Raw genomic sequence first — 13,701 nt, 5'->3', positions numbered from 1 at the left:
GCTGCAGTGAAGAGAGGGGTGCATATATCTTTTCACATTAGTTTTTATTTTAGGAGGGTAAATACCCAGAACTGGGAGGGCTAGACCAGATGGCGGTTTCATTTTGAGGAGCCTCTATCCTGCTTTCCAGAGGGGCCTGCTTTCCAGTTTGCGTTCCTGCCAGCAGTGCGCGAGGGGTCCCTTTTCTGCACATCCTCACCAGCACTGTGTCTTGCCTTTTTGATAGCAGCCATTCTAACAAGTGTGGGATGACATCTCATTGCGGCTTTGTTCTGCATTTTCCTAATGATTAGTGATGTTGAGCATCTTTTTATGTGCCTATGGGCAGTCTGTAAGTCTGGGAAGAGTCTGTTTAGATCACCTGCCCATTTTGTCTTCAGAGTGTTTGGTGTTTGCTATTGAGTTGGGAGTTCTGTGTATTTTGGATGTTAACCTCTTATCCAATATATTATTTGGAAACATTTTCCTCGTCAGTAGATTGCCTTTTCATTCTGTTGATGGCCTCTTTGCTGTGCAGGAGCTTTTTAGTTTGATGTAGTCTCACTTGTTTATTTTTGCTTTCGGTGTTATCTAAAAATTTATTGCCATAACTGATGGGAGTATGTCTAAGAGCAGTGGATTACAAAATTACCACCTATGTTTTCCACTGGGAGTTTATGGTCTTACATTTAAGTTTTTAAAGTCTTACATTTAAGCCTTTAACCCATCTTGAGTTAGTTTTTGTGTATGGTGTAAGATAATAGGCCAGGTTCATTCTTTTGCATGTGGTTATTAATTTCCCAACACCATTTATTGAAGAGACTGTCCCTTCCCCGTTTTCTGTTCTGGGCTCATATGTTGTTAATTAATTGACCATATATGTGTGGGTCTGTTTCTGTACTCTTTATTTTATTCCAGTGATGTATATTTCTGTTTTTATACCTATACTGTAGTTTTGATTACAATAGCTTTGTAATACAGTTTGAAGTCAGGAAATGTGATGCTTTCACATTTGTTTTTTGTTCTTTCCCAAGATTACTTTATTCGTCTTTCCCAAAATTACATTAGTATTTGAGGTCCTTCATGATTCCAAACCAATTTTAGGATTGTTTGTTCTAGTTCTTTGAAGAATGGCATCAGTACTTTGATAGGGATGGCCTTGAACCTGTACATTGCTTTGGGTAGTGTAGACATTTTAATGATATTAGTTCTTCCAGCCCATCAGCATGGTATATCCTTCCATTTATTTTTGCTGTGTTCAATTTCTTTCTGCAGTGTGTTATAATTTTTCAGTACAGGTCTTTTACATCCTTGGTTAAATTCATTCTGAGGTATTTTATTATTTTTTATGCAGTTGTAAACAGAATGGTTTTCGTAATTTCTCTGATAGTTTGTTCTTAGAAACATGACAGATTTGTGTAGAAACATAACAAATTTTGTGTATTGACTTTGCATCCTATAATTTTACTGAATTCATTTTTATAGCTTTTTAGTGAAGTCTTCAACACTCTCTAATATGTCGTCTGCAAATAGTGAGTTTCACATATTCCTTCCCAGTTTGGCTGCCTTTTATTTTCTTTCCCTGTTTAATTGCTGTGGCTACCATTCCCAATAGTACGTTGAATAAGTGGTGAGAATGGGCATCCTTGTCTCGTTTCTGACCTTAGAGGAAAGGCTTCAGCTTTTCACCATTGGGTATTATGTTAGCTGTAGGCTTATACGTGGCCTCTATTATATTGAGGTACATTCCTTCTGATCCACTCTGCTGAGAGTTCTTACCATAAGTGGATGTTGAATTTTGTCAAATGCTTTTCTGCATCTATTAGATGGCCATATGATTTTTATACTTTATTGATGTACTGTTATATTGATTGGTTTATAGATGTTGAACCATCCTTGCATCTCTATAATAAATCCCACTTGATCCTCGTGTATGATCCTTTTAATGTCTTGTTGAATTCAGTCTGCTAATATTTTGTTGAGGATTTTTACATTTACATTCATCCAGGATATTGGCCTGTAATTCTTTCTTGTGGCATCCCCGTCTGGTTTTGGTATCAGGGTAAGACTGGCCCTCATAAAATGAGTTAGAAACTGTTCCTTCCATTTCCATTTTTGGAAGAGTTTGCAGAAGTTAGTTTTAATTCTTCTTTGGATGTGTGGTAGACTTCCCCCGTCAAGCTCTCTGGTCCCGGGCTTTTGTTTACTGGGAGATTTGTGATTGCTGATTCGATCTTCTTACCAGTAGTGTGTTCGGATTGTTCTATTTCTTTATGATTCAGTTTTGGTAGGTTGTATGTTTGTAGGAATTTATTTATTGTAGGTTGTTCAGCTTGTTGGTGTGTAATTATTCTTAGTAGTCTCTAACAGTCTTTATTTCTGTGGTATCATTTGTAATGTCTTCTCCCTCTTTTCCGATTTTGAGTCTTCTCTCTTTATTCTTGGTGAGTCTAGCTAAAGGTTTGTCTCTTTTGTTTATAATTTCTAACAACCAGTTCTCAGTTTTATTGATCTTTAATTTCTTTCTGGTCTTCGTTTCATTTATTTCCTTTCTCCTAATTTGGGGCTTTATTTGTTCTTTTTCTGGATCCTTGAGGTGTAAAATTAGGTTGTTTGAGATTTTTCTTGTTTCTTAATGTAGGCATTTGTTACTATAAACTTTCCACTTAGAAGTAAAGTTTAACCAAAGCAGTTTACTTAAACTGCTTTGGTTGCATCCCATTGGTTTTGGTATGGTGTGTTTCCGTTTTCATTTGTCTCGTGGTATTTTTTTATTTCCATTTTGATTATTCTTTGACCTGTTGGTTATTCAGTAGCATGCTGCTTAAACTCCACATATTTGTGAATTTTTGTTCTCTTCTTGTAATTGCAACCTTCATACCATGGTGCTGGGAAAGATGCTTGATATGATTTCAGTCTTTTTAAATTCATTAAGACTTGTTTTGTTGCCTAACATATGATATATCTTGGGTAATGTTCTATGTGCACTTGAGAAAAATGTGTATTCTGTCACTTTGGAATAGTATATTTTAATTTTCTTTTTTAATATATTTGGTAAGTCCATTGGGTCTAATGTGGCATTTGAGGACAATGTGTCCTTATTGATTTCCTGTCTGGCTGAGATCTATCCATTGATGTAAGTGGGGTATTAAAATCCCTTATATTATTATATTGCTCTCTATTTCCCCCTGTAGGTCTGTTAATATTTGTTTTATGTATTTTGGTGCTCCTCTGTTAATGTGTAAATATTTACAAATGTAGCTTCTTTTTAGATTTACCCCTTTATTATTACGGAATGCCCTCCTCTGTCTTTTCATCTGGTGTCAGTATAGCTACCCAGCTCTTTTGGTTCCCATTGCCTGGGATAGCTTTTTCCATCGTTTCACTTTTAGCCTGCATATGTGATTACATCTGCAGTGAGTCTCTTATAAGCAGTAGGTATCTGGGTCTTTTTGTTTGTTTGTTTGTTTGTTTTCACTTATTTGGCTACTCTGTATCTTTTGATTGGGGCATTTGGTGTCTTTATATTTAAAGTAATTATTAATAGGTCTGTACTTACTGCCATTTTATTAATTTTCTGTCTTTTTGTAATTCCTCTGTTCCTATTTCTTTCTCACCCTCTTCCTTTGTGGTTTGATTACTTTATGTAATGGTTAGATTCCTTTCTATCTTTTGTGTATCTACTGTAGGTTTTTTTTCTCTGTGGTTACCATGAGGCTTACATACAATAACTTACAAGTCTATTTTTAGTTGATAACAGCTTAAGTTTAAATGCATTCTAAAGCTCTGTACTTTTAGTCTCTGCCCCTATACTTTGGTTTTGATGTCAGAATTTACACCTTTTTATTTTGTGTATCCTTTACCTGATCGTTAACGTCATTTGCACTACTTTCATCTTTTAACATTCATCCTAGTTTCATAAGTAATTAATCTCCCACCTTTTACTGTATTTACCTTTTCTAGTGAGATTTATACTTTCATGTTTTCTTGTCATTAATTAGCACTCACTCTTTTCAGCAAAGATGTCCCTTCAACCTTTTCTGTCAGCCCGGTCTAGTTGTGTTGAACTCCCTTAGCTTTGGCTTATCTGGAAAACTTTTTCTCTCCAATTCTGAAGGGCAGCTCTACTAAGCAGTGTAGTCTCGGAAGTTTCTTTGTTGAGGAGTTTGAATATATGGTGCCGCAGCCTCCTGGCCTGCAGAGTGTCTGCTCGCAGTCCTGTGTGTGCTCCCCTGTACCTAACAAGTTGTTTTTCTCTTGCTGCTCTTAAAATCCCTTGTCTTCAGCTTCTGATGTTTTCATTAGAATGTGTCGTGGTGTGGGTCCATTGGGGTTTATCTTATTTGGAACTCTCTTGACACTTTGGAACTGTGTCTGTTTCTCCCCCAGCTTAGAGACGTTTTCAGCCATCATTTCTTTCACATAAGTTTTTCCCCCTCTTTATCTTCTCTCCTTTCAGAGCTCTTTATAATATGAATGTTGGTCCACTTAATATTGTCTTGTAAGTCCCTTTAGCTTTCTTCACTTCTTTTTTCCTTTTCACTGCTCTGATGGAGTTCCACTGCCCTGTCTTTGAGTTCTCTGGTCCTCTGTTCTTCTTCATCTGTCTGCTGCTGGACCACGCCCCCCAGGGTGTCTTTTGGTTTGGTCACCATATTCCTCCACTCTGCCTGTGACTTCTGTTTGGTGCTTTCTCATATTTTCTGTCTCTGTCCATCCGCTCTTCTCCCAAGTTCCGTGAACAACTGTATGATCATTATTTCTAACTCTTTGTCAGGAAAACGACTTACCCCTGTTTATTAACCATCTTAGAGGTTTTAGCTTGTGTTTTTGTTTGGAACGTATTTTTCGTTTATCTCCCTGACTCTCCATGTTGGTTTCTCTGCACTAGATGAAACAGCCACTTTCCACGTCTTGAAGGAGTGAACCTTGTCACTCATCCCCTTGTCACTCATCCCCTTGTCACTCATCCCCTCGTCACTCATCCCCTCGTCACTCATCCCCTTGTCACTCATCCCCTAGCTCTTTCCTCTCAAACCTTTGTGGTGCCCAAGCAGCCAACTTTACTTTAGTGACTTCCCATAGTTGAGAGTGTGCCCGGACCTGCCTGTCAGCGTCTCAAAGGGGAGGAGTTCAGTCAGTTCTTCTATTCAGGCTGGTGGGAAGCCAGATCCTCTGGCAGCAGCTTTTAAAGTCTGCAAATACACATAGTCCTGTGGGACGGTACACATTGGCCCTGCCGTCTTCAGAACCAGACAGTCCAGTGGCGTCACCTGGCAGCAGTCACAAAATTGAGGTGCCAGATGATGACTGTATAAACTTCTTCCAGGAGATGCTAGTGAACTGGAGTGAGGACAAGAAGAAAGGTGGCCTCCATCAGCCTCTGTGCCCTGAGAGTCCCTTCATAGAGTCTGGTTGTGTGCCAAATCTGAGCCTTCCCAAAGTTCCCAAGTAAACAAACAAGCCTTTTTCACAGGAAGACTCTAGTGCAGAGCCAGGGGAGGGGATCCCAGGAGTGCAAGCCCCCTTGGCCACCAGAGTCAGGCAATCAGGGGACCCCCCACCTGGATTATAGCTGCAGAAACCAGTGCATGAGATGCGTGTGAAAGCTGCCCCTTCAGATCTTCATTAAATATATAGATTTCCAGAGCATTGGGCCTGTGAACCACACGATCGCAGTTCGATTCCCAGTCAGGGCACGTGCCTGGGTTGCAGGCCAGTTTCCAGCAGGGGACTCACGAGAGACAACCATATATTGATCCTTCTCTCCTTCCCTTCCCCTCTAAAGATAAATAAAATCTTTTTAAAAAAAAATGCAGATTTCCAGCTCTTCCTCCAGACCTGCTGAATATGAGTTTGAATACAAAGATTTGAGAATTAGTATTTTTTACGAAACATCCCAGATGCTGTTATGTTAGGTAAATGTGGGCAACAGCTTAGTTATTTCTTAGACACTGTTCACTGCCTCCCTCCAGCCAACACAGAACCCGGCTGGCCCTTGTTCTCGGTCGTTCCCAGCCTGTGAAGATGTCACCTGTGGTGTCAACCACTGTTTGTTGACTCTTTCATCCACTGAGTGAGCAAGTATTTTAGGAAAAGGCACGTTGATGATGGGGTACCTCCATGTTCTTGCCTTTGTTCATAAATGCCTGTTTGCTCTGCCTGGATCCTCCTTTTGTGAAGGGCCATATTCTGGGATCATGGATTGACATTTGTTCTTTTCCTTTCTCCTCCCTCCATCCACCTCCATTTCTTCCCCACCGCGACCCGGCACAGCTGAGACCTGATACGGAGCCAGTCTTCCTGCTTGTTTATTGCACATGCAGCTGTAGCCACACCTCCCTTCTGCCCTTTTTTCCTGGGGATTCTGTGTCCATTCATTCACACCCACATTTCTTTTCCTTCTGCTGCTGCTCAGAGCGGTATTTTCTTTAAATCTGCTGCTGGCCTGGTTTGCTTTCTCCTTGCATCTTTGTGAACTCTCAGCCCACTCGTGAACATTCCCCCTGTATCTCCATCCCACTCACTGCTCCAATCCCCCCTTTCCACCCTGGCAGACATCACTGGGGGGTTGTGCCAGCCTCCCTTTCTCCCATCCCTGTCCAACTGCCGCTTGAATCTTGTTTCTCTTTGCTCCAGGAGGTCATCCCCAAAGAACCAAAATAGACACATGAAATGTCCACTTCTTACCATCCAGGCTTTAGAAGAAACCTCCTCATAGTAACCCAGTTACCAGCAACCTTTTCTCCTTTGTTGTCCCCACATTGGGGCCACCCTTCCCTGGATTCCATTGCTCCTGCAACCTTCTGCCTACCATGAGGGCTTTCCCAACTTCCCTGCACTGTTTTTAAACCTCTGCAGAAATAAAAATAAATGCTTTGTGAAGGCTTCTCTGCATATGTCTGTCAAAGTAGGCCCTGTCTTCTAGAGATTCATGTTCTAAAAGAGCAGCTCCAAAGACACAGTCCTCACTCAACTGATGAAGCCTGGGGTTAAAGCCCAGCCTGAGGAATGGGAAGGACTCACTCCCCTCTGAGCACCTGCCCATCTTCCTGCTTTCCTGAAGGTCAGGCAGCAGCGCCACGATCCTGTGTCCTCAGTTGGGCTAGCCTTGCTGGGCTGACCCTCAGCCCCGCCTCGCTGGATGTGAATACCCTCCAGCGTGTTTGGGCAGTAGGGTGGGCTGACTTCTCTGTCCCCCATATGGAAATTTGAGCCCCAGCTCTAAAAGGGCAGAGGGTTATGAGTGACACACAAAATTGTGTGTTCCACCTCCTTACCCTTGTGGGAGCAAGTTTCAATAGAACTGAGCATTTAATATCTGGCGGTGTTTGTTGATTTCCACTCACTCATAATTTTGCTAATTTTAAGCACATTAATAACTAGCAGCTGCACTTCAGATCAATTCCTCATGTAATTTGAAAGGGAAAACAAGCACTAAATATACCCGAGTTTACCAGGCTCTCACAATTGATGGCTCTTTTTAACTCCTTGTAAACAGGTATTTCTGGAGTTGCTTACATGTTTTCACTGAGAGCGTCACTTTTGTGTTCTGTGTCTGCTTGCATAATAGTGTCCCAGCCCCATGCCCAGGGGTTGACCCTTCTCCTAAAAGGATGCACTCTGCCCCATTCCCCCCACCTCCTGCCCTACTGAGAGCCTTTACATTTCTTGAGCTCCACTAGCCTTCCCTGTTCTCCACACACATGAACTTGAGCGGTAGCAGCGTGCCCTTATACGGCATGGAGCGGCTCCTTCGCTTCTCCCTGCCCCAGGCTAAGCAAAGGTTAGTTGTTAAGATGGCTTACTGTTTGTATTTAAAATGCCACCTCAGCAGGGGCTCAGGATGTTGGACTGCTGTAACCCCACCTGATCCCAGGGGTCGCTCACCGTGCCCTTGGGGGAGAGAAGAAGCCCTTCCAGCACTAACCCCTTGTCTCTAGGAGGAAAAGCGAGACACCGGAGCCGCCCTGGACCCCACCGCAGACATACAGCTTTTCCGAAAGCAGGCTTGTTGCCTGGGTGCAAACCTAACTTTTCCATGAGTCACACTACTAGAAATGAGGTAGTAGGAAGTTGTAAGAAAATGATTTAAGACAAGAGGAAGTTGATTTGTAGTCGAACTCCGCTTGGAATGGCCACTAAGGGCCTCGAGGCTAGGCTGATCCCAGGTCCCCAATGACGTGCTCATCTGCTGTGGTGACAGGAGACGGGTGAGCTCTCACGTGGTCTCCTGTGGGCCCGAGGAGTGTCTGATCCCTCGTCTCCTCCTGCAGGCGAGTTCTCGGCCTCAGACAGCTCCCTCACCGACATCCAGGAGACCCGAAGGCCCATGCCCGACCCCGGCCTCATGCCCCTGCCCGATGCTGCTGCGGATTTGGATTGGTCCAACTTGGTGGATGCCGCCAAGGCCTATGAGGGTAAGTCCACCGAGGGTCCGAGCGGTCCGGCTCTAGGCTTTGGCGGGGTTGTGCTGCCGTGTGAGTGCTCTGGTCGAGGCTCCGCTCCCCTGCTTCTTCGGACCAGAGACAGCCCACGCACATCACTGGCACAGCCAGAATCCAGTTGAGCTGACAGTTACTGAGCACTCACAGGGACACACGTCCTCTGATTCAGTCACATGGCACCTGGTGTTTCCTTTGCCTGGGAGTTCATAACATGGGTGCTTCCCCTCCCTCTGTGTGGGAAGGGCCGGCGGGAGGGGAATCCCAACGGCCACTTGACTGAGAAAAGCACGGTCCTTCCTCTCGTTGTAAAGTCCCCATGGGCAGCGCACAGTTGGATCTGTCAGCACGCTGGTCCTGCTGGGGTCCCTGCATCTGTCGGGGTCCCTGCATCTGTTGTCACCTCTCCCGAATGCAGCGCAGCTCACAGCTGAGCACTTGCCCCAGCCGCTGGTTCTTCAATGCAGGCCCTTGGACGGTGCTGACGCCTGCACAGCTACCGGTGGTGCTGCCTGTGTGCTCACCGGCTGTCAGGCGCCTCTTTTGAAATAGACTCGCTTCACTCTCAGATTGCCCCCCCAACTCGCTGCTGTTAAGTGGTTCTTCACAACAGGAGGGTGAGAGCAGGGGATTTCCTTGTGGGGGGCGAGGGGGCGGGCGGCTTTAGTTTGCTCTTCCTTGGAGAATTGAAAGTAGCTCCTCAGTCGAGCTCCATCTCTCGGGAGAAACTGGTTAAGCGCCAGAATTCAAGAGTCAGCAACGAGAAACTGCCCCCGCCCCCCCGTCCCCGGCCGCAGTAGCTGACAGCAGTCCCACACTAACCGACTGTAAATTTCAGTGTGTCGCTCACTCGCATTTATGTATGTATATAATGGTAGAGGTTTTGTGTTTCTAATAGGGGGTAATTTGATTTTTGGTTTTTGGATCAAGTTTTAAGTTGGTCTATTTTTAATTGATAAGCACATGTGTGTGTGGACTGAGGTTACGGCCCTCCAAGGTGGCCAGGTGTCTTGTGGAAAACATACCTCAAGAAGTCTCGAGAAGCTTAGTACTAGCTCTGATGCATTGACATCACCACTGAGTGGAAAGCCTTGTCTGGAAATTTGGCACAAGGCCTGTTTCCAGGGAAACATTTAACAGAATGCTACTTCGATAAGAGAAAAGGGGGACTAAAAATTGATACAGGACAACTCATTTTTAAAGGAAAATTACAACGTTACAGCTTACAAAATGATTTCTCCCTATGGGGGTTGGGAAACGGGGACCACGGTGCCTCCCCGCACGGCGGTCCGAGGTCAGAGTGGGCCGCGTGCTGGCTTCAGACCGCTGAGCGGCTTCTGCCTCCTTCCCAGTCCAGAGAGCCTCGTTCTTCGCTGCTAGTGAGGAAAGCCGCCGCCCCCTGAGTGCTGCCTCCAACGGCGACCAACTGGAGGACCTGGCCCCGATGAAGTCGTACAGCAGGTGGGTCCCCCAGGGATGGGGCCCCCACCCGTCACCCACACTGCTCACTGCCACAGAGCCAGCACGTCACATTTTAGTTAGAGCACTTTGTCCCTCGTACTGCAGCCCGATCGAACTGTCCTCGGTCACTTGAAGTGGTAATCACAAATGTTCTTTGGTGTTTAATGCTATTATACAGTTATACCCATGGGGCTTATCAGGTAAGAAAAATCCTTCGCCCTAAAATCTCCCCGATTCCCATGTGGTGAGTCCTTGAGCCTCCTCCACAGCTGTCTGTGGTCATGCACATGTGTGTGTCTGCGTCTTAGCCGCTGCATCTTGGTCACCAGGGCAGTTCAAGTCGTGTGTCAGATGCATAAGCAGTAACTGAGACCCAGAGGGTTTTCTTATGAGAACACGGACTTTGACTTCTGTTTAATGGTGCAGAGGCTGACATTTCCCCTCAGTTCCACGTGGGGGGATCTTTATTGGATACCCCTGTGTGTGTGTGTGATGCTATTGTACCAGAGATCCTCTAAGAACATCCTTTGTTGTAACGTCGATGGGGTGCTATAGGAACGTAACTCTCGGTTGTGTCCATTAGCCTGTGGTAACACTGGTTGTTGTAGGTCACTTCACTCAAAGTGGCAGGACCTACGTGTGACACCAAGTGAGGACATACTGTGCAGGAAGGCACCTCGGCAGTCAGCCGTGGAGCACGCAGTAAGCGCTCCTTGATGCAGGATGAGTCCACGAGTCTGGAACCTCTTCCCCCAAACCTTTGGAGGCTGGTTAAGAATCCAGGCACCTCCAAAACTCAGCAGGAGGCAAAGTGAAGCGGGCATAGAGTGCACAGATACGCCAGAGCTCGTGCTTGAAGACTCAAAGCGAGTCCACAGGGAAACCCTATTGGCGCAGCCAGTGTGACAGTAATGGATCGTCCTTCGTGAGTGTAGTGGACAGGTGCCGCATTCATTGTCACCACTGGGACGGCTGAGGAAGGAGAGTGGCAATGAGTTCAGCTGTTGACAACTTTAAAACTGCTGGTTCAGGTCGGGGGATTCCAGAAATGTCTTCTTAGGATGGGGTCCCCAACAGAGAGGAGTCTGGGCCAGCGCAGTCCATTTCCCCGAGGAAGGACTGACCGCTGAGCAGTTCTCAAGCCTTTGCAGAATCATAAACGGAGATGATGGTCGGCTCTGTTCTGTGTTCACTGTGGCGAACAAACGCAAGCAGAGTTCGATGGTTTTACAAATGATGAGCACCCACGCAGACACAGGATTCATTCTGAAAACCTCCAGAAGTCGAGATGGGCTATGAGAGCTGCTTCCACGCTGACCACGCGCAGTGGCCGCGTCAGCCCTGCCACAGCTGAGTGTGGCCTGGGTCCTTGTGAGCCTCCCCAGCCTGCTCAGTGAGCCTGCTTGGCACCACCCTTACCTGCCCTGCCTTTGGCCCCCAGCCCGCCTGGACCCGACCAGCGTGCTGCACCGTGTTGGGGGGCACGGCCACAGCCAACCACTCACCTTTGAAAATCTGCTTGTTGTCAGGTTTTAACTGGTTCTCCTGTCTTAGAAGTTGGAAGATCATTATCGTTCCATTTATTTGCAGCCTGTGACACTAAAAATAAGGCACCGTTTTACCTTTTGGGCTTGTTATAGCTCTAGAATTAGCAAAGACAACAACATAGCTCATTTTAGGTCAGGGATTCAAACTTTAATTTTTAAAGTAAAGAATGCCTTTTATTCCATTATTTCACAAATTCAGAGTCACTTCCTCCTCCCCTTTGACCTCTGGGAAGAGGCAGCTGCGCTTTATCCCAGTGGAAGGCGTCAGGTCCTGGGTTGCCCGGCTGTGAGGTCCTGCCTGGCTAGGACGCACCTGGGAGCGTGGCACAGCTGGAGTTCGGGTCGAGGAGTGTTGGGGGGAGAACAGCCGCCAGGGGCCCTCAGCCTTGCACAGTATTTGGGGGGGCCTTCCCCTCTAACTCACCCTCCTTTCACTTCTCCAGCAGGACATTCATTACTGGTCCTTAGAGAAAATAGAAAACTCTGTCTGGCTTGCTGATTGTAGTAGCAGAGAACATGGGACATTGAGATTGGACTGACAAGCTTTTGAAACATGTAGTCATTCCTTTAATATTGTAAGGTATTTGGTCTAGGTTTTAAGATGTGAGCACAGTGACTTGCCTGCAACTGGATAGTGGTCAGAGACTGTGTTCGGGGAGCCAGAGGCTCTGTCCTGGTCACCCGAAGGTACAGTGGCACTTCCATCAGCCCTGCCCCCACCCTCTCCTCCCCTTAAAGCCACTGAAGAGCTAGGAATCATTTCACTGTTTGACTGTGGTGCCTGCCCGGGAGACCATTTTCACTCACTACCCTGAATGTTGTCACAAAAATGCAGCATCTTTAACAAAGGAAGCTACTGATTGGCTGTAGCTCACGCTTGTATAACCTTTTAAGATGACTACTTGACAAACACAGCGGCCCCATTTTTAAAAATGAGCAACAAATCCAGCCATAGAGGCTCCTCCTGCCAACACGCTCTTTTATTTCTCGTTCCCAGCAGTAAAGATTCCTCTCCCACTCTGGCTTCTAAAGTGGACCAGCTGGAAGGGATGCTGAAGATGCTCCGGGAAGATCTGAAGAAGGTAAACACGTGTTCTCGAAGCACATTGCCCAGGCTGTGCAAACGGCCCTTTTCAAAGAGTGTTAGTGCAGTAAGAGGCTGATGCGTGGGCGCTGCGTGGAGCTCAGTCCCTGCCAACACACGTGATGCGAGATCATCACGTGATGGGGAAGCCACGCCCCCTGAGCCCCGTCCTGGCCTCCACTTCCCTGTGTGACGTGTGGGGCGTCCAGACCCAGGGCTGTCACTGTGATTCTCCCTTTTGTGCCAAGAGACTCGCATCTTGTTTTGTTTCTTGAGCAGCTTTGACTATATTAAGACAGCAACCACCAAAACAACAGTCTAAAATTTAAGACGCCCACATCAGCCGAGACATTAAAATCTGCATTATTTAAACTCCAAAATAAACCCGAACGGGAACCTCTCTGGAACTCCCGTTCCCTGGGTTCTAACCCCAGCCCAGGCCTTGGACACAGGTGTCCAGACGCAGGAGCGGTAGAAACAGGCGGGCGGTCGCCAGACCCACAGCCGCGCCCCCTGGCAGCCCTCTGGGGGGGGGGCGCCCCCTCAGTCCTTTTCTGCTCTCCCTCACAGGAGAAGGAGGACAAAGCCCACCTTCAGGCAGAAGTTCAGCACTTGCGAGAGGACAACCTGAGGCTGCAGGAGGAGTCCCAGAATGCCTCCGACAAGCTGAAGAAGTTCACCGAGTGGGTCTTCAACACCATAGACATGAGCTAGGGCCGGCCCCGCAGCCGGTCAGCCATCGAGCGCGTTCTCAGCCCTCCCTCCCCAGCTTCCCACCTACTGTGCCCGCTTTCGGGGGGTGCACAGTACAACACCTGCAGGTCGACAGTCATCATCTGCCTTTTGTAGAAAAGAAAAACAAAAAAGTAAAAATTTTAAAAAGTAAAATAAAGTTTAACTGCTAAAATGTGAATGTCTATTTTTTTTGCACAATATCTTTATCTGGTATGTATTTTAAGAAAAACTGGGCCGAGGACAATCAGCCCGTCCGCCTCTATGTCCATCAGCTCTTTCTTCGCTATTTCAGGTAGCCCAAGCTTTCCCTTATTATCCCGACAAAGGTCATTGTTTCTAGGAGAGTAAACGTTTTTAAAAATTGTTTATTTGGGGTGGGGATGTCTTTACCTTCATTCCTAAAATGCCTGGGGAGGGAGGGGCCTGCCTCCTGAATGACTTGTTCGGGTGC

The 13,701-nt window shown here is 46.3% G+C and overlaps 1 protein-coding gene across 9 annotated transcripts in view; it reads left to right on the top strand.

Moving 5' to 3' along the window:
- The window catches only part of SIPA1L1 (signal induced proliferation associated 1 like 1), a 328,871-nt gene extending 315,503 nt beyond the window's left edge, over window positions 1-13,368 (top strand). For 7 of the 9 annotated variants that reach the window (XM_037031572.1, XM_037031571.1, XM_037031573.1 and 4 more), the window contains 4 exons: window positions 8,256-8,399; window positions 9,776-9,884; window positions 12,429-12,513; window positions 13,086-13,368. In XM_037031572.1, coding sequence (XP_036887467.1) covers window positions 8,256-8,399; window positions 9,776-9,884; window positions 12,429-12,513; window positions 13,086-13,229 — 482 coding nt within the window. In that variant the 3' untranslated portion in view covers window positions 13,230-13,368. The remainder of the gene's footprint in view (window positions 1-8,255; window positions 8,400-9,775; window positions 9,885-12,428; window positions 12,514-13,085) is intronic. The other 2 variants (XM_037031577.1, XM_037031579.1) reach the window with 1 other exon arrangement.
- The last annotated feature ends 333 nt before the right edge of the window (window positions 13,369-13,701 follow it).

The sequence above is a fragment of the Sturnira hondurensis genome, unplaced genomic scaffold (assembly GCF_014824575.4).
Source record: "Sturnira hondurensis isolate 20B ecotype Veracruz unplaced genomic scaffold, ASM1482457v3 Scaffold0021143, whole genome shotgun sequence".
Lineage (NCBI taxonomy): Eukaryota > Metazoa > Chordata > Mammalia > Chiroptera > Phyllostomidae > Sturnira > Sturnira hondurensis.
Note: the sequence above shows the minus strand (reverse complement) of the source record. Positions and strands in the feature narration are given on the sequence as shown.